This window comes from Haliotis asinina, chromosome 14 (assembly GCF_037392515.1).
Source record: "Haliotis asinina isolate JCU_RB_2024 chromosome 14, JCU_Hal_asi_v2, whole genome shotgun sequence".
Classification (NCBI taxonomy): domain Eukaryota; kingdom Metazoa; phylum Mollusca; class Gastropoda; order Lepetellida; family Haliotidae; genus Haliotis; species Haliotis asinina.
Window position 1 is genome coordinate 16056501 of NC_090293.1, and position 23972 is coordinate 16080472.

At 42.0% G+C, this 23972-nt stretch overlaps 1 protein-coding gene across 3 annotated transcripts; it reads right to left on the minus strand.

The window, feature by feature from the left end:
- Nucleotides 1-271: 271 nt before the first annotated feature.
- Nucleotides 272-20603, minus strand: LOC137261510 (protein FAM234B-like). 3 transcript variants are annotated; one of them, XM_067799265.1, is made up of 14 exons: nt 20286-20570; nt 18113-18457; nt 14880-15014; nt 14532-14723; nt 12248-12390; nt 11483-11657; nt 9980-10124; nt 9501-9665; nt 8525-8618; nt 5639-5833; nt 2709-2952; nt 2241-2408; nt 1820-1846; nt 274-1547 (listed from the first exon to the last, which is right to left on the minus strand). In XM_067799265.1, coding segments are annotated over exons 1-14 (2037 nt in total). In that variant the 5' UTR covers nt 20293-20570; the 3' UTR covers nt 274-1545. The 3 variants fall into 3 exon arrangements, with proteins under 3 accessions (XP_067655365.1, XP_067655367.1, XP_067655366.1); XM_067799264.1 differs by lacking the exon at nt 1820-1846 and having other exon boundaries at nt 272-1547; nt 20286-20603; XM_067799266.1 differs by lacking the exons at nt 1820-1846; nt 18113-18457 and having other exon boundaries at nt 272-1547; nt 20286-20342.
- Nucleotides 20604-23972: the final 3369 nt, after the last annotated feature.

Sequence of the window (23972 nt, forward strand, 5' to 3'; positions counted from 1 at the left end):
GATAGATAGATAGATAGATAGATAGATAGATAGATAGATAGATAGATATGCATTTAGATGGTAAGGACAGTTGACTTACTGACATACTGATAAGCATGATCAAAAACTCGTTGCTGAATAACTGGTAGGAAATCATTAGAGGTGCATTCGTTAATTCGTAAATAATCTTAAGAACGACGTCAAACCTCATTTCACCTCGTCTTTATTAAAGAGGACGCGCATTTCATATGTTTTACTTGAATTAGTTCCTATATGAAGGAGGAGAGAAACACAGATGGCGATGTACGTTTATTCCACGAAATGATTATTTTTGGTATACACTGCAAACAAGCTTATAGAAAGGATTATTCTTCAGTAAAAAATACTTATCATAAAAAGGGTCGTCAGACTTGGTTTACACGACATCGTATCCCAGTGGCGGAGATAGATGCTCATGCTGTTGGTCACTGGAGTGTCTTGTCCAGACTCGAACATACATAAAGTTAAGACATTGCTGAGCGCGACGTTAAAGAACAAACAAATACAAACTCAAATCTGTACAGCTTCATGAAATGACCCGCCAGCATTCATCTAGATTTGTATGATATCTCTCACTGTGGGCTCGGAGCGGTGGGGTAGCCTATTGGTTAAAGCGTTCGCTCGTCACGCCGAAGACCAGGATTCAATTCCCCACATGAGTACAATGTGTGAAGATCATCTTCAAAGCTTAATGTTGACTACTACTCAAAAGAAATTAAAGATCACCAGATTCGGACATATACTGTTAAATCTGAAGCCACACGTTGCTCATTTTACTTTGAGTAGAATATCTTATCAAGGGAAAACAGATATGAAATCAAATGATACTCTTTGTCAGTTGGCAATAAAATAATGTCCGATAAAATTAGTACTGGAAACCATGACCAACCTTGAAAACCTGCTTTGTAAGTTACTTCTTCCTCTTACAAATATTAATTCACATATTTTGTGCCACGTAGAAAATTTGTATTGTATACTATAGTGAATCATACGCATCTCAATCATAATTTATAGTCCATATTTCTCTAATGGTTATTGCAATAATATTGCTAAAAGTGGCATAAAACAACACTCAGTCAGTCTCTCATAAATCTTGCAGAACAAACATCGCGCACGTCATGTCTTGTCAGGTTTACAGGCAAGTATTGCTCTGTTTCAAGATTCCTGAAAGTCTGTGGAATGGTGAAACCTCTTGATATTATATGCCACCGCACTTTCTTAGTTGCTATCTCTGAAAATACTGTCCCCTAACGTTCCAAGATATCCTCCCCATGTTTGACGCTCCTTCTTCAAAAACGTCAATGACGTTATTGAATTTTCATTGTTCAACATCTTCATTTTGTCATGCATTGTTGCATTAATAGGGGTATACAGTTCCTGGTCTATAAGGTCGTTCAGTGTGACCTTGAAGATATCCACGTTAAATTTCATCTTCACAAATCTGGCGTAGTCGTCGCGAAGAACACCAACAGATACGACGTTTATTATGAGATCGAGTTTACCGTCGCCGTCCACGTCGCCAACAGCTCCTAGAGTGAAAATGCATAATATCAAGATGACGACGACGGTGATGCAAGCAAACATGACAGTCGCCCAATTAACAACAACATAACAGTATATCTATTTACGTATTAACAAACTGAAAGACATCATTCAGACAACATTTTTTTACCATCCGGAGACAATATCCCTGAAATCATGTTCTGGAAGTAGATTTCAGTGAAAGTATACTCAGGGAAACGAATAGGGGAACACATGAAAGTACAAATGTTCCTTAAATAATTTCCAGAATTTTACTCACAGTGCAATACATACTTTCTGGAGAAATCTGGAAAGGAATAAAGTGTAACAGGCGTGGTTAACAGTATGTTAAGTGCATGTTTCTACTTTGTGTTGTGTGTTTTCCATTCCAAATTGCATGCTCGCCACATGAGGGTATGCTACGGGAATAAACCCGTTACTCGATAAGCAGAATTCTACTCCATGTTGTTTCCCAAGCTACACTTTCCATGAGTATATAACAGCCGTTCATTTTCGGGAACCTGAGATGTTTATACAGACATTTATCTCCCTTAACGCACATAGAAGCAAAAAGGCGGTATGTTGTATCCATTCGGTATTTACTAACGAATGTTAAACTACTTAATCCGCCTAAAATATTCTCGATTTAATCATTTGCATCTTGGCCTTCATCTTGTACTATATTTTTTAGTGACGTTTACCCGTCGTTCTCTCGTCAGGCTGGATTAGAATACAGTGGGGAGTATTTGATGTATTGTTGACCTCTCGTTTCCCACGAGACCAGGGTACCTCGTTCTCAGTTGCTGTGAAGTTCTCCCCATATTTCTTGATGACCTCATCTACTAGTTGTTTGTCCTTATCTGTTAGTTCTGCAAAGTGAAATGTCAAGGTCAAACGCGTTTGAACGGGTATAGATAACACTGGTGATGTGCGGATGACGAAATATCAGTTAACATATGACTTAATATTGAATTTCAAAATATCAAAGTGACGAAGTATATATATATAAGTCAGTATTTGTTTTGAGTAATATGTTTAGAAGTATGTTTTGTAGAAATGACAGAATTACACCCTCCCTGCGAGAACACCTGGACGTCTTCGCAACTAGTCACCATCTCCTTCCGGAAATGACTAAAGCGTTGATGTCAGACATTACAACCTGTACGTACTGTAATAATATCTTTGAGAACCAAAATCCCAGAGTTTAAGGGGACGTTTCATTATTGTTCTGTCCATGGCAAATGATTCAGCGATGTAAACTGTTTGGTCCGATTCACATTCAATGTAGTTCTCATCCACTGAGCGCAAGTCCCGGAAGTGATGTTCCGGAAGTAAAGTTCCGTCAAGGGTGGAATCTGAACTCATTTCCTGCTCATAAAGCTCAGAGTTGCCATTCAGGGATCTTCTGTTTATCTGAAGCAAATATCAAATTTAAATCTTTCAACAGAATGATCACCTGGTCATTTTATTGCAATGGTTTTGGTGATATTTATAGCTTTAATATCAGATCATCAGAGTCAAACATACTAAGTCACGCCTCACGCCTTTGACTGCAAAAACATGTCCTGCACTGAAACAGCCTAGACAGCTTAGCATGCCACGCCACGCCCCTCCTCCCCACATGTCCTGCACTGAAACACCTTCCTCCCCACATGTCCTGCACTGAAACACCCTCCTCCCCACATGTCCTGCACTGAAACACCCTCCTCCCCACATGTCCTGCACTGAAACACCCTCCTCCCCACATGTCCTGCACTGAAACACCACCCTCCTCCCCACATGTCCCGCACTGAAACACCCTCCTCCCCACATGTCCTGCACTGAAACACCCTCCTCCCCACATGTCCTGCACTGAAACACCCTCCTCCCCACATGTCCTGCACTGAAACAGCGTAGGCAGCTTAGCATACCACGCCACGCAACCTCCACGCCACCTCTCGACCTTCCTCCCCACGCCACGCCACGCCACGCCACGCCACCTCTCGACCCTCCTCCCCACGCCATGCCACCTCTCGACTCTCCTCCCCACGCCACGCCACGCCACCTCTCGACCCTCCTCCCCACGCCACGCCACCTCTCGACCCTCCTACCCACGCCACGCCACCTCTCGACCTTCCTCCGCACGCCACGCCACGCCACCTCTCGACCCTCCTCCCCACGCCACGCCACGCCACCTCTCGACCCTCCTCCGCACGCCACCTCTCGACCCTCCTCCCCACGCTACGCCACGCCACGCCACCTCTCGACCCTCCTCCCCACGCCACGCCACGCCACGCCACCTCTCGACCCTCCTCCCCACGCCACGCCACCTCTCGACCCTCTCGATCTGTGTCTGATATAGTGTCCAAGGCACTAAGCTGACATTATCTGTCATGTGTATATCAGCTGTGTCTGATATAGTGCTCAGGGTATTAAGCTGACATGTGTGTATTATCCGTGTCTGATATAGTGTCCAAGGTTTTTTTCAGCTGAGATGCGTTTATCATTTGTGTCTGATAGTGTCCAAGGTCTTAAGCTGACATCATCTGTCATATCTCTATCAGCTGTGTCTGACATAGTGTCCAAGGTGTGAAACCAACATGTATTTATCACCTGTGTCTGATATGATGTCCCAGGTATTAAGCTGACATGCATTTATCATTTGTGTGTCATATAGTGTCTAAGGCTTTTGTCATTGGTGTCTGATATAGTGGCAAATGTGTTAAGCTGATATGCTTTTATCAACTAGGTCTGATGTAACATATATATTCGCCACATGCACCCAGTCACATCAACTCTCTGCGACAAAACGCTGTTATATAGAAACCTTTCAAACACATTATCCAACATTTTCAAGTTCTGTACCCGAAATCCGTGTCTTTTTGTCAAGATGAAAGTGATTTTGCTGTCACACGTTCAATAACACACAGAACGAGGTCGAACAAGTGTTTGTGTAGAGGAGTGCGCGTTTTCCTTCGTTAAAAATATTTCGGCTCGTGGAGACCGGGTGGGATGAACACCGAGCTATGTGCAGCAAAGAACATCCTTTGAAAGCAATTCATGTCATGGCATGAATTAGAACTGACCCGACCCCACTGACACCTTACAGGCCTTTACCATAGGACACACCCACCAAAGTGTTTGGTAAATAGATGAGGCAAGCGTCCGATCATAATACAAGTGAAAAAAAACTTTATTGTAAATCAATAGTGAAAGGTGGCTGGTAGTGTTTACGCCGCTTTAAGAATATACTAGCAATATCAAGGCCGGGTACACCAGATATGAGCTTTACACATTGTACCAATGTGGGAAATCGAACCCCGGTCTTTCGTATGATGAGCGGATACGTTAACCACTAGGCTACCCTACCCACTTAAAGAGCATTTTGTTGCCATGGAAATCAAGGGCAGATAATTCCAAGGGAGCTAACACTGGACGACCCGATATATTGCACAATCTAATATCGCGATAATCGTATCTCGAGATCTTGGACCGGTATATGTCGGTTTATCGATGATATTTCACAGGTCTACCATATATATTGTAACTATTGTCAGATGATACAACTTTTACCTGGCCTTCGGTGTGAGGAGTGAAGGCTTTATCTGTTAGGCTACCCAACCGCCCTTATATATTACTATTGTGAGTAGTTAAGTCACGGGACAAGACAAGGTACTCAAATTTAGCATGTATAAGCAATACCTGAATGTTTCCAGGTTTATTAGTACCATACAAGCTCGTCGGTTTTGCCAGGTGGATCATGGGACGTTATTCCTACATGGCAATGAAGATCCATGTTAGAATTGATTTTCAGCAACCCGTGCTTGCCGTAAGAGGAGACTAACGGGATTGGGTGGTCAGACTCGATACATTGCACATAGTTGCACATGTCATCGTAACTACGTTTCGTAGATCGATGCTCATGCTGTTGATCATTGGACTGTCTGGGAGAGAGTCGACTGAATAGAGACTGCCGCAAAATATACCTGATATTATTGTTGAGTGCGGCGTAAAACTAAACACACTAACGTCATGATGCTTTGATATAACTTTCCAAACTCACTCACTCAAACCTTTGCGCACGACACCTAGACCTACAACACAACACGCGTCACCTTACCACCCTCTGTATTCCTGTAGCCCCATGTATAGCACCAACACCCCGGGGATCAGCTCCTTTTCGCCCCTGGGTACGGAACAAAAAAACGTCTCTGTTTCTGGTCGATGTACGAGCCACCAAATCCGAGCTGACGTCGTACTTATTTGTGGTCATGTTCCAGAGCACGGAACCATCACGGCCGTCAAGCACGACTATCTGGAAGGAAATCTCATGATCTTAGTAACTGACGTCCACAAACTCATCAACATTGCATGCTGAGAAATCTCACTAATGTGACCATCGTTATTCCGTACAGGACGGTAAGGTAGGAATCGCATCATCTTAGTAACTGGCACGTCCTGATCTGATCCTCGTTATTCCAGACAGGTTAAGGTAGCGTGGGTAAATCGTTCGCTCCTAGGTCGGGTTCCATTCTTAACGTGGTTACAATATATGAAGCTCATTTCTGGTGTCTTCCGCTGTGATATTGCTGGAATATTGCAACGCGGGGTAAAACTAAACTCACTCACTCAGTCACTCCACTACTTAGGACAAAATACCATAGACACCTACAACCATTGATTGTGGTTGTCAGTTATCCAATGATGATGAGTCATAGAAATTAAGTTGTTTATAAAGGCACTGCATAATTATAAAAACATTTTCTTTCAACTGATACAATTATAAAATCCCCGACCCGTGAAGGTCCGGGGTAGAATAGGCCTTCATCAATTCATGCTTGCCATAAATGGCGACTATGCTTGTCTTAAGAGGCGGAATCGGGTGGTCAGGCTCGCTGACTTGGTTGACTCATGTCATCGGTTCCCAATTGCGCTGTTCGATGCTCATGCTGTCGATCACTGGATTGTCTGGTCCAGACTCGATTATTTACAGACCGCCGCCATATTGCTGGAATATTACTGAGCGTGACGTAAAACTAAACTCACTCACTCACTCACAACACGTGAGATAATTGATGGAAGTTTCTGTTTCGAAGAGTGTGCTTACTTCGTCATCATGTGGTGAGTCAGTAAGCGAGTGAGTTAAATTTTACTTCTCTTTTAGCAATCCTCCAGTAATATAATAGCAGGGTACCCATGTATGGAATAGAACATGTGTCTTTGGCGTACGAGCGAACGCTGCCCCCTTCCTTCTTCATGGGAGTGAACCATGGATTAATGAACCATATTAATCTTATAAAAACCAATGATTCATATCATGAGCGAGGAGTCTTGGTACAATGGCACGCTTTCAAGTCACCTTTTTACGATTATGTTCTTGTAGCGTTCCGGTACAATAGATGAAGCAATACCGGATATCTAAGTACTGTAATAAGTAGCTTATTATTGATTCTTATTTCGTCGACCCGTGAAGGTCCCACGGTAGAATAGGCCTTCAGCAACCCATGCTTGCCATGAAAGGCGACTGTGCTTGTCGTAACAGGCGACTAACGGGATCGGGTGGTCAGGCTCGTTGACTTGGTTGACACATGTCATCAGTTTTCACAGATCGATGCTCATGTTGTTGATCACTGGATTGATGGTCCAGACTCGATTATCTACAGACCGCCGTCATATAGGTGGAATATTGCTGAGTGCGGCGTAAAACTTAACTCACTCACTCTTATTTCTTCAATGAGTGAGGGAGTTTTACGCCGTTTTGCAAAATATTCCAGCAATATCACGGCGTGGGACACCAGAAATGGGCTTCCCACATTGTAGGGAATCTTCAGCATGACGAGCGAACGCTTTACACCACCGCCCCGAATTCGTCAGTGTGTATGCTGGGTCTCCGTGATGCACATGACCATCAGACAGGATGAAAGCAATCCTTTATCGACACTTCCAACCGACTAGTCACGACCGTTACCTGAACCCAGAGACGTCAACAGTTTGTTTGCTGAACTTAAAGCCTAATATAACATATCACCAGGACCCGTATTCAAAGAGAACAACCCATAAATTAGAGCGTGGTAAAGTAGGAGTGAGTACGCGTACGTCCAAACCGGGCCTGCGGACAAACTGTGCGCTGTTGCTATGCCAACTAGCCTCGTATATGTTGGTTTTGAAAGACAGCACTGTGGTGATTTAGCCCTTTGACCCCCACCTACACTGAATTCGTGTCCTCAAGCTTCATATGAGTGGTTAATCGTGGTAACACGTTTCATAGCATAGTTGCTGTGGACGCAGCCATTTAGCAGTGATAAAGGGTGAAGTCAAAGAGTGAGCGTGGACTAGAACAGAGCGCTAGAGTGGAAGGCTGGTGGGTTCGAGCGAGTGAGTGAGTTGAGTTGAGTTAACATCCAAAATTATGTGAGTGTTGATTGAGTTGTGCCAAGATAAAATCCGAAAGTAAAAGATTGTTATTAGTGGACGGGTGGGTGAGTGGATTCCAGTGAGAGAGTGAGTGAGTGAGTGAATGAGCTGTGCCAAGCTAAAACCCAATGCTAAATGGATGTTGACCAGAGTGAGTGGACAGGTGGTCGTTTTCGAGTGAGCGAGTGAGTTGTACTGCTAACAAAGGCAATACGAAATGAATTTTGACCAGAGTGAGTGAGCGAAAGTGTGGATGGGTTCCAGCGAGCACGTGAGTGAGTTGTGCCAAGCAAAACAAAAATACTAAATGGGTGTTGATCAGAGTGAGCGGATGGGTGGATGTTTTCGAGTGAGTGAGTGAGTTGTTCTTAGCTAAAATCCAGTGTTAAATGAGTGTTGACTGGAGTGAGTGGACAAGTGGATGTTTTCGAGTGAGTGAGTGAGTGAGTGAGTGAGTTTTGCTAAGCTAAATACTAATACAAAATGAGTGTTGACTAGAGTGACTGCCACACGACCAAATTCCACTTGATCTGTTCCGTAATGGCACATGATTACAATGTCATGCTCCAGCACATGTCCATGTTCTACTTACATCGGTTGTATTGAAGTACGGCCACGCCCCTTGGCTCCAGTGAACCATAAAATCCATGACGTCATCGTCATTAAAATGTCCCGGTGCGGGTGTACTGTAGATAACAAATAGACAATGAGTGTAGTTTTACGCCGCAGTTAGCAATATTCCAGCAGTATCACCACGTGGAACATCAGAAATAGACTATACACATTGTACAGATAAGAGAAATCGAACACGGTTCATCGACGTGGCGGCTACACCACTGTCCCTAACACTAACACAGATGATTGATCAGTCGTGTTATGACATGACTGTGCTACACGTTTATTTGCAACAAATCTGCCCACCAATAGATAAAATTGTCATTTCAGAACCCCAAATTCTGTATGTAACATCAAATCAGGAAGGTAATGATTCCTAATATATTCACTCTTTGACAGTGCGTGTTAGTCATTGAAATATTAGGGGACGTGGAATAGAAGGGGGCGGGGGGATGAGATAGGGGTGGTGGTGTGGTGATGTGGTGGTGTGGAGTGGGGTGGGGGGTGTAGGGAGGGGGGGTTATTAAGGCAGATAGTGATCACGTCCACAGCAAAACCAACTGTACATATCGGTATGAGTTTAGTTAGGCAAAGTCACAGTAGAAGAAGCCATAGTTATGGAGCTCATTCTGAAGAAAAAGTCGTAACTGAACAATAATGGACGCTGTTTAAGATTTTGTTCGGAAAATGGAAAAAGGAACGGTTTTATAGTTTTCATTTGCATCAAGACCATTTCCCTATTAAGATATGTCCAGTCGTTTGATGCAGTTTAAACGGTCTGTTTCAACTAGAGGCTTTCAGTTTCTTACAGCTCCAGGGAAACAATATAAAGGCGTATGTTGAAATAGGGGCGTTATATTGAAATTCCATTGGCAAATATTTCAGCAAGTCGGTTGTCTTTCGTGCACCATCTAACATTTCTGTAACCACAGTTCAGATTGCACTCAGATTACCTGTAAGACTCTCGTCCATTAAATTTTATCTTCCACAGATTTTCTAACGTCTCGCCGTCAAACAATATCACGGTGCCGTCAAAGGCTGACATGAGAATGTCCTTGACCCCGTCTCCTGTCATGTCGATCAGCACTGGAGGAACCATCACGCCTTTTTGAGGCGACCTGAAATCATTCAAACATAATAAATGAAAAACAAAATAGATTAACCTTTTTGCTCCATTTGATGTGACTATTTGATAAATTTGCTAAATCGGACAGATTCAGTGTATATCACTCACACTGTACATTCATCGTGGCATGCTTACTCCCCTTTCCACTGTATCCGGAGCGGTATTTATATAAGCTTATGCTTGTTTACAATCCGGTTCCATTCATTGGAAATAAATACGTTTCAATCAGGTTGGGGGGCAACAACACCGCCCGGGCCCCATAGCATTTAATTCACACACTTAAAAACACAAAACAGATTCTGGTACCTGAAAATTTCAATTACACCGTCATCGCCCGCTTTCCTCGCTCCCCATTGAGAGTACTCTCCTATGACGTTGGGCACGAGCTGTTCTCGTGGGTATTTCAGTACATACCGGTAGAAATCAGGGACCGATATGGCCAGAAACAAACCTGAAAATCGTCAGATGACATGAATATTTAGTGTCTGAGAAGGCTTACTTCTAGTGGTTAAAGTGTTCGCTCCTTACGTCGAAGACCCGGGTTCGATTCCCCAACATAGGTACGATGTGTGAAGCCAACTTCTGGTGTACCCGCCGTGATATCGCGGGAATTTTGTTGAAATCGGCGGAAAACTAAACTCACCCATTCATTCATGAACTAGTAGCACGGATCCAGTCGCTCTGGTCATTCCAGAGTCGGGTATACTTTCCGGAATTATCTGTTCTTCTACTTCCATTGTCTGTGTTAACCTTGGAGTGAGTGAGTGAAAGAGTGAGTGAGTGAGTGAGTGAGTGAAAGAGTGAGTGAGTGAAAGAGTGAGTGAGTTGGGTCTTACGCCTGTTTAGCGATAACCCAGTCACATCGTGGCGGAGTCCGACCAAGGAGTGAATCGAGTCTACGTCACTAAGCTACATAGCCGCGGATGTTAAGAGTGAGTACTAATATCAAGGGTCTTAACATGAAATATGAAAGTCGTATAAAGTGAGTCCGTGAGGTCAGTTTCCATCGCTTTTAGCAATATTCCAGCAATATCACGGAGGGGACACCAGAAATGGGCTTCACACATTGTGGAGAATCGAACCCATCTTCAGCGTAACAGGTGAACGCTTCAATCACCAGCCTATCCGGCCGCCCGGTTAAGAAGCTGCAATAAACCAAGGTGTACTCATTTCTTTTGTCAATTTTCAAATTTTCAATTGTCAATTTTCAAATATGTATTGTCAACAGCTTTCTATGAATAGAGACACTTGCACGTGAAAATCATTGACTGTAAGTGGCAGATGGATTTCCATGTTGACGATTTGAATAAAAAAATGTAATAGAATGTATCGGATGTTAAATAACGTGATAATGGCATTTCAAAATTTTCTCATTCTGTCAAGAAAGTCTGTAAACCAGTCAGTTGCATACATTTCACAAGAGAGCGAAGGTTTTCACTTTTTAAGAAATAGTGTTACAAATAGCTGAACCCTTCTTAAATAACCCCCAGTATACCTGAGCCAGGGAGAAAGACGGTTCACGTATGCGGTGTATTCTTGTGTTATAACATCAGGGAGGGGTGGTATTGTGGCCTGGTAGTTAGAGTGTTCGCTTATTACTATGAAGTCCCTAGTTCCATTCCCAACATGGCTGAAACCCATTTCTGGTGGTACAGATATTGCCAAAAGCGGCTCGAAACCTTATTCAAAAACGTCTCATGTCAGGAAACATTACTTTTCGTCAGGTTTCAGATAAAAAGAAATCCAAAACGTCAATCAAAATTCAAAATTAAATTCTCTTTTTGTTGATTTGACTATTGTTTAACCAACCTCCCACTGTCTCGCCACCGCTTCCGTACAAGATGTACTGGGATCCGTCTCGCAAAGTATGCAGAACAGGTGCGCAATAGGTCTCCTTGTTCTCGGGCATTTCTAGCGGACGTCCGATTGGTTGTCCTGTTGCCCCTGACAACATCATCAGCCAACCAGCGTGTCTAGTATGGACCTGAAAGGACAACATGGCGCCTAATATCATGAGGAACCGGTAACAAACAATAATCTTTTGACAAAAATAATTCTGCAATTATGTTTCTTTAGAGACGTCAGGCAACAACGATTTCTTATTAGTTCGTGACTCATAGCGAAAACTGACATACTGCCGATACAGGGAATATAAGGATTTTTTCAGGCGAAAAAGCGTCATAAGGTTATGCACTCCCAGTAACATGGGTACTCAGTACTGACCCAGAAATGAGTGGTATTCCAATAAACCATGACACCAGAAGTTTGGGTTAAAGCATAGTAATATATGTTTATCAAGAGTGATTGTAAGAGAGTTTCTTAGATTCTTTTATGCAGTATATTGCAGCATTGCACCTTAGTAATAGGCTACAAACAATTCCATGTGTGGAATCAAACCCGGAGCTTTGGCAGGACGAGCAAAGGCTTAGACCACTCCGCTAACCTAACACACCTGTTCATCGGTCAGGTACACTAATAGACTTCAATGACGCATTTAAGCTGTCTTGGTTATGCGGGTATTGGTCTAGATGTAAACATGCTTCCATACTTTATAAGCAACAACAAACCATTAACCTCGGCAGCTACAGTTGGATCTCCGCCATGCGCAATGACAATTTCCGGTACGCCATCGAAATCAAAGTCAGGTAGAGCGACCGAGTGGTAGATGTTCCATCCGCGGTTGAAGTTGTTGCCGTCACTGGCCCAGATAATCTCACCTGCAGTACAAATAAGACAATCTTCAAAAAGACGAGTTTATCTGACAAACGGTATGGTCGAGGATCATGAAAGACAAGCATAGGCGAATCCCCTCTTCCCCCTTTTTTTCTAAAATTTTGATTAATAGCCATTGAAACGAGGGTGAAAATGAACCCCACTTCCTCAAAAAGCTGTATCCGCCCCTGACAAGTTGGCAGTTAACAACAAATTTTGCATATATTTCACAAATCATGTCGGTGTTACTCCACAGAAGGCTTTTGATATATATTGTATCAATCACCATAAATACGGTGTCCATTATTCAGAGGATCCTATTGCCTTATGAAGTTTTCAATAGGATAGTTCTTTAAGTAGAAAACAATATACAGCATAAAAGAGAACATGCTCATTAAAGCCCGAATTGGAGGGTGGTATATAATAGTCTACTTACTGATATAACGAGACATTTATGCTGTACCCTCATTTACAAAGATCTTACCTTGAACTAAATATTGCTGGTGAGCAGGATTGATTGAAGCGTCATAACTGTCTGTTAAGACACTGGTGATTTTACAGTGAGTGAGTGAGTTTAGTTTTACGCCGCACTCAGCAATATTACCGCTATATGGCCGCGGTTTGCAAATACTAGAGTCTGAACCAGACAATCCATTGGTGTAAAACGTTCGCTCGTCATGCTGAAGATTCCCTACAATGTGTGAGGCCCATTTCTGGTGTCCCCCACCGTGGTGTTGCTGGAATATTTTGCAAAACGGCGTAAAATTCCCCCACTCATTGAAGAAATAAGAGTGAGTGAGTTAAGTTTTACGCCACACTCAGCAATATTCCAGCTATATGGCGGCGGTCTGTAAATAATCGAGTCTGGACCATCAATCCAGTGATCAACAACATGAGCATCGATCTGCGCAATTGGGAACCGATGACATGTGTCAACTAAGTCAGCGAGCCTGACCACCCGATCCCGTTAATCGCCTCCTAAGGCAAGCATAGTCGCCTTTCATGGCAAGCATGAGTTGATGAAGGCCTGTTCTACCCTAGGACCTTCTCGGGTCGGGGATTTTATAATTGTATCAGTTGAAAGAAAATGTTTTTATAATTATGAATATCGACAATACACGTAATAATTACACTACATTAATGCAGTAGACGCAGCGTGGGTCTTTATTTTCCGCAAGTTCCGCACTTTGCTTTATGTATTCTAGCATTGCTGGGTTTTCGTCAATATATTTATTTCAGGGACTGAGTAGTAGCAGCAGTAGCAGTAGCAGTAGCAGTAGCAGTAGCAGCAGCAGTAGTAGTAGTAGCAGGAGTAGTAATAGCAGTAGTAGTAGTAGCAGCACTAGTAGTAGCAGTAGCAGTAGTAGTGGTAGTAGTAGTAGTAGTAGTAGTAGTAGTAGTAGTAGTAGTAGCAGGAGTAGTAAAAGCAGTAGTAGTAGTAGTAGTGGTAGTAGTAGTAGTAGTAGCAGCAGCAGCAGTAGTAGTAGTGGTAGTAATAGTAGTAGTAGTAGCAGGAGTAGTAATAGCAGTAGTAGTAGTAGCAGCAGCAGCACTAGTAGCAGCAGCAGCAGTAGTAGTAGTGGTAGTAATAGTAGCAAGAGTAGTAGTAGTAGTAGCAGCAGCAGCAGCAGCAGCAGTAGAAGTAGTCGTAGTAGTAGCAGCAGTAGTGAGTGAGTGAGTTTGGTTTTACGCCGCTTTTAGCAATATTCCAGCGATATCACGGCGGGGGACACCAGAAAATGGGCCTCACACATTGTACCCATGTGGGGAATCGAACCCGTGTTTTCGGCGTGACGAACGAACGCTTTAACCACTAGGCTACCCCACCGCCCCAGTGGTAGTAGTAGTAGCAGCAGCAGCAACAGCAGCAACAGCAGTAGCAGCAGCAGTAGTAGTAGTAGTAGCAGCAGCAGCAGCAGCAGCAGCAGCAGCAGCAGCAGCAGCAGCAGCAGCAGCAGCAGCAGCAGCAGCAGCAGCAGCAGTAGTAGTAGTAGTAGTAGTAGTAGCAGTAGCAGTAGTAGTAGTAGCAGTAGCAGTAGTAGTAGAAGAAAACGACGAAGCAAATTAATATTTTTGGCATAACACTAAAGTATGTTAAGACATTTCTCTGCAGACTAAAAATCAAGAATCAGTAGCAGTATTTTACCATTTCTGATGTTGATGGCTCTGATGTCCCCAAGGCGTCCCGTGGCAATGCAGTCGTTCACTCCGTCCCTGTTCACGTCCATGGTGTGACAGTTGAGCTCAAAGATTTCAGCATAGGTCTTGGCCTGCCACAGCAGCTTCCCGTCGTAGCCCCGCAGGGCGACGACAGCACCGGCACACGGTGTCTCCATACCTAGAACGGTGCAGGAGAGTGAGTGAGTGACACGGTGTCTCCATACCTAGAACACTGAATGAGGTACGGAGCGCCATATAAATACCCTTATAATAATTGTGACGTCATTTGGGTGTGCTATAAACGTTGTGACACGTGAGTTATAAAGTATATTACCTTGGTCCTTGCAGAACTGGTCCATTGTGTCTTCGGTCAGCATGAAGCTGACGTCCTTACCGAATGCGAGGCCAATGATGACGTCATCGTACCCGTCACCATCCGCGTCTACCAAACGGATACATGACTCCGTGCCTAATACGGGAGAATAACAGTGAAATATTACGGTTAATTAGAAATTGGGTGTAATTATGTCGAAAATGACGATTTCTCGCCTCTGAAACGTTGATATGTTGGTGTGTTTGAGAGCTTGTGACACCATATACCAAGAATATTTCTGAAAGCGACGTTAAACAATAAACAAACAAAACAAACTTTCCAAATTGGCTCTCATTTATTTTCTTTATTGTATTTTTATCAAATTATCTTTATTTTTTTCCCTTTATCTGATCTAATGAGGAAATATCTTCATAATGACCTTGACTACAGAACCTGGAGATGTATACTCCTCACCAAAAAATAAGCAACAATCAGTTTCAGTATAATATCGTGATCAATCTCGATATTAATTATTCCCGACATGTTACTGAAGTGTAAACATTCAAAGAATACATAACCTACATAATACATACATAATCTATAGTGTTAAATTGATTTATCTGATGGCATTAACGTTATCACCCGAACACAACCATCTTCAGAAACAACATGCGGAATGTGTGGCATTAATGTGTTCCACATTTCACACATACAGTCTCATCCGTTAAAACCTACCTGTAATCATTCCCCTGGTACAACTTCACCTTTCCCCATTTCTAATTAAATTTAATTAATGCCCATCCAAGGATGAAAATGCTTGAGGAGGAGTTGTTTAGTATGTTATTTAGATCAACAACATCGATATCACACACGTGGACTGGTCTGCAAAGTCACCTGATCTCAATCACACTGAACATGCTTGGGACATGATAGATAGTCGTGTTTACTGTCTCCATGTTCACACCCAGACTCTGGAAGCCTCCGGATGTCCTTGAACAGGCGTTACAAGGAGAGAGTTCCACAACAGCAACTTTAAAGCCATTTGGCCAATGCCAAGCTTGCAGTTGTGCTAATGGTCGTCATAGGCGTTACTGGACAGTGCTTCGCTGTCCAGCACTGACTTCAACTTTATTGTTAACATTTTGCTGACCATTTTTTGCGAAATTTGTTTGGGCGCATGCTTTTGATGATCTGTAAGTCTATTATTGCTCAATACCATTTAATTTAATGTTGTTAATCGCGTGCACACATGTTTCACCTTTCTATTGCACCATTCCAGGAATTGCTATTTCAATAAATGAAAATATGATGAAACACAGCAAAATTAACTTGGTTTCCGTTCTTGCGGAAACCTGATGGATATTGGGTAATGTAGGTTTCCGCTAGGTTTCAGTTTCGCAATGAGAGTTTCCGCATAGTTTCCACAACTGAAACTAACAAGTCTTAGTTTCCGTCATGTTTCCGTCAACTGAAACTGTAGTTGGAAGTTTCCATTCAGTTTCAGTTCACTGAAACCTTTATAGCTGGAGTGAGTAAGATTCTGGTCTTGCGGGTGATCTTGTGGATCTTGGATAATGTAGGTTTCCGCTAGGTTTCTGTACAAGGGAGATGACAATGAGATTTCCGCTTAGTTAAGAAAACTGAAATATGTTGTATTATCTGTTACATTTATTACATATTTATTTGAAGAAAAAACAAACTCTGGAAATGTTATGATTCAACTGTTTCATTTCTTAGAATAGCTCACATTTTAATGCAACAGGGCAGTTGCAGTAGTACACAATTCGCTGTATTGTTTTAAGAAACTGGGGCGCTCAGAGAAGAGTAACAGAATTCTCTCCACACAAGCATTGCTCAGGAGGTAGGCACATATATGAAGAAATTAAACAAAAGATTTGTGATGCTTAACTTTTTATGGAGAGTATATAAGTAAAGGGCTCGACCAGAGAAATTGTGTAGACACGTTCGTACCATCGAATATTTCTCACCGTCAATGAAGCTATGTTACACGGCCTGTTCAATATCACACCGGCCACTCAGCACCAAGGCAACGAACATGACCCACTTAAACGGGACACGAGTTAACAGCCATATTGTAAAGCTAACCACTCGTTAATTTGATGTCAAAGTTTCACAATGGGGTACAATGAAGTCGGACCCAAAAAGGAAGTTGGATGTTTCGGATTAAAATACTTAAATCAGATAAATGCTTTCCCCATCCCACTGTAGTCATGGCTTCAGTAAATAAATTACATGAAGCCATATTTCACGGGGTATTTTTATCAACCTACTTGGCCATTCACCATCAGTTTGTTTACACGACCGAGTCGGGTTAGATTTGATTTTCAGAAGTGTTTGTCGTAGGGCGACTAACGGGATCGAAAGGTCCGGTTCGCCGACTTGGTTCAAACAGGTCATCACAACTGTTTAGACTGTAATGAGTTTTTTTATGTAAAACCAAAATCAACTCTCGTTTCCAGCTCTGGTATACTACAAAGAGGGCACAATCTTTCCATCCTTGAAATGTTAGTCTTTCTGATATCTGCTGTTATAAGATTATGATCCGAATAACGAAATTGTGGTAACGAAATTATATTTATAAACTTGAGTATCTGACTCTGTCAAATACTTTACAACAGAATAATGTATTCTACTACTTCAATAGAATGAGAAACTGGAATATTTACTAAGTGCCTCAGAATACAGCTGATAAGAAATATCGATACACCCCAGCTTAAAATCTAATATAAGCTTCCTTTTTCCACATACCGCGTTTCCAACACATTACCAAAGCCATGGTTAAATAATAATCTTTTCACTTTTCAACAATCTAATCTAAAATTATATTTATACAAACAGATATGCTCAAAAATATAATTTTCACTCTGGGATAATAATATTATCCAACATTTAATAATTTGAGTGAGGGACTTTAAGTGACAATGTTTGCAATTCGCCTTGAGGAACGTGTCTTCTCATGCTCATTATGTTAACCACTGAATGGTCTTATCCAAACTCCATTATTGAAGACCGCCACCACACGTAGCACAAATTTCTCGGCCGCGGCATCAATATACTCAGTGCTGCACCACTCTTTCAAAGTTATCACCGGCATGCGTTTACTTATTGGTAACTGTGACGTCATACACAGGATACTCTCTCTCTCTCTCTCTCTCTCTCTCTCTCTCTCTCTCTCTCTCTCTCTCTCTCTCTCTCTCTCTCTCTCTCTCTCTCTCTCATAACAACTCACTCACCATAGTCCGTGAACTTAGTCCGCCACGCCCCTAATACTTCTATGCGCGGCTTCATCACAGCCTGTAGTGATACCCGGGTGAAGATGCCGGCTAGGTACCCAACCCCAACCCCTAGGAGGAGTGACGCCACCGCCACGGCACATATGGCAGGCGAGCAGCAAGGCCTGGCACGGTACCGTGGGTCGATGTCCAGATGGAGGCGAGCCCGGCGGGTCTTGTTCTTCAAGTCATGCAACTCTACCGCTGGTGGGTGGTACGGAGAGTTCAGGGTGCGATCAGCCGTGTCCAGTTCTAACTCGTCGTCACTGCGGTCCAGGAGTTTCCGGTAGTGGTCAGTGCCATGCCCTGATACATATCAGTGAGTGAGTGAGTGAGTGAGTGAGTGAGTGAGTGAGTGAGTGAGTGAGTGAGCGTCGTCTTGTTTTTTGTTATATTTGTATGGGCTGAGGTACCTGAACAAATAATTTGTCATAATATGTTAGGAATGACTTGACATCCGACAGTCTTGTGTCACCTCCACTAGCTGAAAGTTAAATCTACAGAATTATTAATCGTAAATTTATTATATTAACAAATCTATATGTCCATTGCGATCCGGGATAGAACTGGTCTTCAGGAACTCATTCTTGTCCTAAGAGGCGACTTATAAACGTGATCGGGTGGTCAAGCTCGCTGACTTTTGTCACACATGTCATCGTATCCCAATTGCCGAGGCCATTGCTCATGCTGTTGATCAGTGGATTACAGGGTCCAGATTCGAATAATTACAAAGAATTATTATTAACCTGATGTAGCTATTGTCCCCTAAGAAGCAAATAAACGTTCGTGTGAAAGTGTGATGCCACGTCTAATGAAACGCTCGTAAAATATTTTTCGTTTGGCCATTTACGCTGAACCGGTCTCAACAGAAGCAGATCTTAATTCTCGCCACCGCTTAAAACGAACATTCTACAATCTTCACCTTCAAGCAGTTCAGTGATCTAACGGTTAGGGTTCCTGACAAATCAAGAAATTGTCAGTTCGATTCCCCTCTTCCACAGCGTAAACGTTCCAGTTTTCGGATTACATCTGCCCGTGATCCAGGTTAGAATGGACACGTGGGTGTCGTAACAAGCGATTAACGGAATCGGCTCAGATTTGCTGAATCGGTTGACTCACGCCATCGTATCCGAGTTGCTCAGATCGATGCTCATTCTGTTCATCACTCGACTGTCGCGATTATGTGTTTAACCTGCACATACTTTTTTTATGTTTACAAGACCATTGTGACCCTCCCTTGCATCATTTTTCTAAATTCAGAATAGCCTACAGTAATAGTTACAGTTGACAGAGTTATTAAACTGGAATGGTTCAGCTAAGTAAGGCAATTTGTGGACGCTTTTACAGTCAGATCAAGACCCTCAGTTGTGTGTAGATCAGTTCTCGCCCTGGTTCCTTAGCCAAGACCTGACCAAGCTTGGTGGTTGACTTTAAACTGTTGTCACTGTTTTCATGTTGTGTTTTGGTGCCATTTTCATTTGTTTTGCCACGACATGATGTGCTGTCACTGTACTCCTTTGTTCTAATTTTATTGATTTATAAGCCTAGTACATTTTACAATACCATCACACACGATTTCTGTGTTGTTTGTTGGTTTCGAAGACGTACTGATTTCAACCTATTGTTTCAACATATAAATCGACGAGTAACAGGTATTTAGGGGACTTGTGTAAGTGTAAAATTCTACGAATTTAGTTTTTAATATAGTTCTATATACTAATACAGAAAATGTATAAAATAACCCATGAAAAATAAAGACGAATGTTTACATACAGGTATTTACTTCTTTGAGTGGCATTTTAGAATTGGGAAAGTTCCATATTGACAAAAGTTATGGATAACAATTTTGATTTCGTGAGTGCAACATATCGGTACAAATACTTTTATTTCCCGAACTAAACCTATTTATAGTTTACACGTTTATAGGTTTCTATGGTTTCTATCGTTTATTTCATCATTATGCTATCCAGTAAGTTTGTCAAAATCACACGGGTGTTCTTTAGCCCTCTCCCAGTGGTCAGAGCGTGTGAAGCAAGCTGTCATCTCAGGGAACATACATAGGTACACACACATATCTGAAAATACAAAATAAAAATATAGGCATTGCTCAAATGATGGGTGTTTTAGATCTTACCAGCCATTTTGTGTATATCCGTACTTTCTCCCCAAATCTCGCTCCTTGTGGCTATCTCCAGGTAGGGACTATCTCCAGGTGACACCCACAGGTGACTGATCTCACAGCAGCTGGTTGACCGGCATTCTGGTCAGCGGCCCATGGACGCAGTGAACATGTAATCCATTTGTGTTTAAAAATCTTCAGACTTGAAGGACATGTGTGGTTCGGCGATACAATGGCAGACAGAGTAGAGTGGTGTTTGTTTTAGCACTAAGCGTTGCATTTGACGATTGTCGTAATTATATCGCTGGGTGGTGATGGTCGCTTATCTTTATTCACAGTGTTTGATTGACACGACCCAAGGCGACTACAGACTTACAGTGGGAACTGATGCAACGTTTGACAAGGTTACTCCGTGGACATGTCACTTGTCTCGTTACAGGTTATAATCAACATGAACATGTAATTATATATTTCGAAATTTATTATGTGTGCACTGTGTTTACGTACACACGTGAAGACCCAGACAAGAACTGGTCCTGGACAACCCATGCACGCGGTAAGGGGCGACTGATGGGTTGAGTGGTCAGGCTCGATGACTAGGATGGTTGAAATTCAGTGAATACATATAGACTATCCTGTAACTGGATTTGCGTGGGTTTTTTATCTGAGAGTTAAACATTTTATAGTATGTTTTAAATTTAAATATCAATTCATGATATTTAAATTTAAAACATACTATGATATTTTAAGAAATCGTTTTTAAAAATCTCTTGCTGTTTAACTCTCAGATAAAAAAACCCAAACAAATCCAGTTACAACTTTTAGATATTTTAGATATTTTAGATATTTTTAGAAATGTTAAACATGTTGTTAATGTTTTATATATTTTCTTAAATTTTCTATATTTAATACATTTTAGACATGTTTTAACACTTTTTCAATATATTAGAACAGTTAAAATGCTGGCCTGTGTTAACATATGTGTTTTGTTTTTTTTCTGATTCACAAGAGGCACCCGTAAAGTCGCCAACATGACAGTCATTGATGCCAAGTCGTCTTATTTTCTGCCAAAATATTTCAAAGTATATATTTGTTTATATGGTGCATTGTTATCTTTGATCTATTATACGGTACTTATCTAAATGTATTTCAAAAATAGAATCGCAGCTTAATCTGTCACCTGAGTGTAATCTGATGTCAGTCCAGCGTTATACAACCAGCAGAGTGCCGTTAGAGATACAGCGATTAGCGGTTTCAGTGCGTTGGTCTTAATTTCTGAGAAAAGGTTTTATTCTAACCCGTTTGAACTTTTATTGTTGATGAAAGCTATTGATTTGTATTGGAGTGCAACTCCTTGTATACAAGCTACATATGTTTTAGTAGTCCTCGTGTAGTAATTAAAATACATGCTGTGTTTTCAGTGAAGATGTGGGTGAAGATCCTTTTAGTATTGCAGTAACCACAATTGTACATTTTGTGACGTGTAATTTCAAATAGAATTGTTTAAAAATGATTGATTAAACATATTTCTGTTAATATGAAAATAGCATATTCGCTCTTGTCAGAGCGGCTCTTCCAGATCAGAGTGGTAGTTTCGTTGTTTTATTGTGGTTTGATAAGAACTGATTATCAGAATCAGAAACGACAAATTTCATACTGAAAGCAAAGTTACTCGTGTTTTCTCTAATGGCAGTCTTATAATCGTTATCACTGATTCATCACTAGTTTGTGTGGAAGCTGGAAGGTTTACGTGTAAGTGTAGTCGGATGTTTTGTAAACTTTCATATATATTTCAACACAATTACTTTAATATTTGGCCAGTCTCACGGATATTAAGTTGTATATAATAATATTGTCGAAAATCGTATTACAAAATATATTTGTAGGTACCTATATTTTTTATACATATGTTGTGTTGGGGTTTTTTTGTTTTGTTTTGTTTGTTTTTGTTTTGTTTTTTGTTGTTGTTTGTTTGTTTTTGTTTTTGGTTTTTGTTGTTTTGGGGGGTTTTTTTGTTTTGTTTTGTTTGTTTTTTTTTTGGGGGGGGGGGTCAAAACAATTTTAATAATGTAAACGAGGGGCGTTCACTGAAGATTTCCGCCTGAAACACTTGCAGTGGACACTTGGCACACTTATTAGTCCTTCTCTACACAGCAACCACCAAGAGTCACACACATCTCCCAGCGTGTTATGCAGCTATCGCCATGGTCTAACTGGCAAACAGTGAAACGGCGATCTCCACTTGACGTACAATGTCTTCAGCAATGGCTGTATGAGGTCGACAAGGAATGAAAGCAGTTTGCACAGATTTCCGAACTCATTTAAACTGGTGATGCCGGTGTTACGTCATACGATGGGACATCCTCCAGGGCCCCGTTTCACAAAACTCTCGTAAGCCTAAGATCTCGTAACTTTTCTCGTAGCACTTGCACCTGGTATATTGTAACGTAGGAGGTGCAAGTGCTACGAGGAAAGTTACGAGATCCTAGGCTTACGAGAGTTTTGTGAAACAGGGCCCTGTACGTTGTTTTCATTTCATCAAAGGTTTTGTTTGGTGTGCGACCTTCCAAGTAGAAAAAACCTGATCACTGCCCGGTGCAAAGTTGGCTCTGATGTCACACCTTCAGTACAACGCTTGTCAAAGAAATAGCTTACATAGTCCAATGTTGCAAATTACCACATTACCCACAGACATATGTGTCATTACTCACATGAAGTTTCAGCCACATGTGAAAACCAGAAATGGGTCAGAGGAAATCTTTAAAGAACGCTCCTCGTATACCAAACCTTCCCATCATTCCGTGATATTCAGTAGTGCGGGCTTGTCGAAAGAGGCGACTAACAAAATGGAGTGGTCAGACTTTCTGATTTGATTGACGCATGTCATCGGTTCCCAGTTGCGCAGATTAATGCCCATGATCACTGGATTGTCTGGTCCCGACTCGATTATATACCGACCGCCGCCATACAGCTGGGATACTGCAGAGAGGGGTGTAGTCATAGAAATAGAGAAAGACGTCTTTCACTATGTCTGTGGTGCGGCGTAAAACTTAAAGCACTCACTCATAATTCCAGAAGATTAGCGGCTGTACATGAGCATGTGTTAAATAATTTTGCAGATTCTGATACCTTTCGGAATGCACTTGCAGAACCAAACCATCCAAAATGCCAATTCAACCTCTAAAGATGAAAATACGCGATGAAAACACGCTGCGAGTTCAAACGATTCACTAATGTCCCCAAGTGGTTTCCCCAGGGGGGAAAAGTGGTTCCAACAGCTATGCTGCGCTGCGCTCATACGCATGCGCAGTGAATAGGTACGCGGAGCTTGAAACAGTATGCCTGCCCGGAGTGTGAGGTCTAATCAGCAGTACAATCTTGGTTGTGTACACAAATAAGCAAATAAGCTAGTCATTACGTAAAAACACCATGTTGACTGTGATAAGCAGACTCTTTCACAGAGAAAAACTCAATGTCGGGTTTATTGACACTTATATGTCTGCCTGTCTGCTAATGACAGTGTGCAATGCACAACTTCAATTACTGACCATTTGCAATTTGAAATTAACACCTCTCGGGCTCATAAGCCATAAACAAAGAGCTGGCAAAGCGTATCGGCAAATGAACCAGTGGCCATTGAAAAAGCTTCGTTACACTTGAGTGCACACCCACCGGCTCTGACTGGGTTCGGTATCGCGACTG

Excerpts from the sequence above, each read along its gene's own strand:
- LOC137261510 (XM_067799264.1), bottom strand. Across the intron at positions 12,391-14,531 it reads AGCCATCAACATCAGAAATG|GTGAGATTATCTGGGCCAGT; the intron begins GTAAAATACTGC and ends TTTGTACTGCAG. Across the intron at positions 2,953-5,638 it reads CTACAGGAATACAGAGGGTG|ATAAACAGAAGATCCCTGAA; the intron begins GTAAGGTGACGC and ends TATTTGCTTCAG.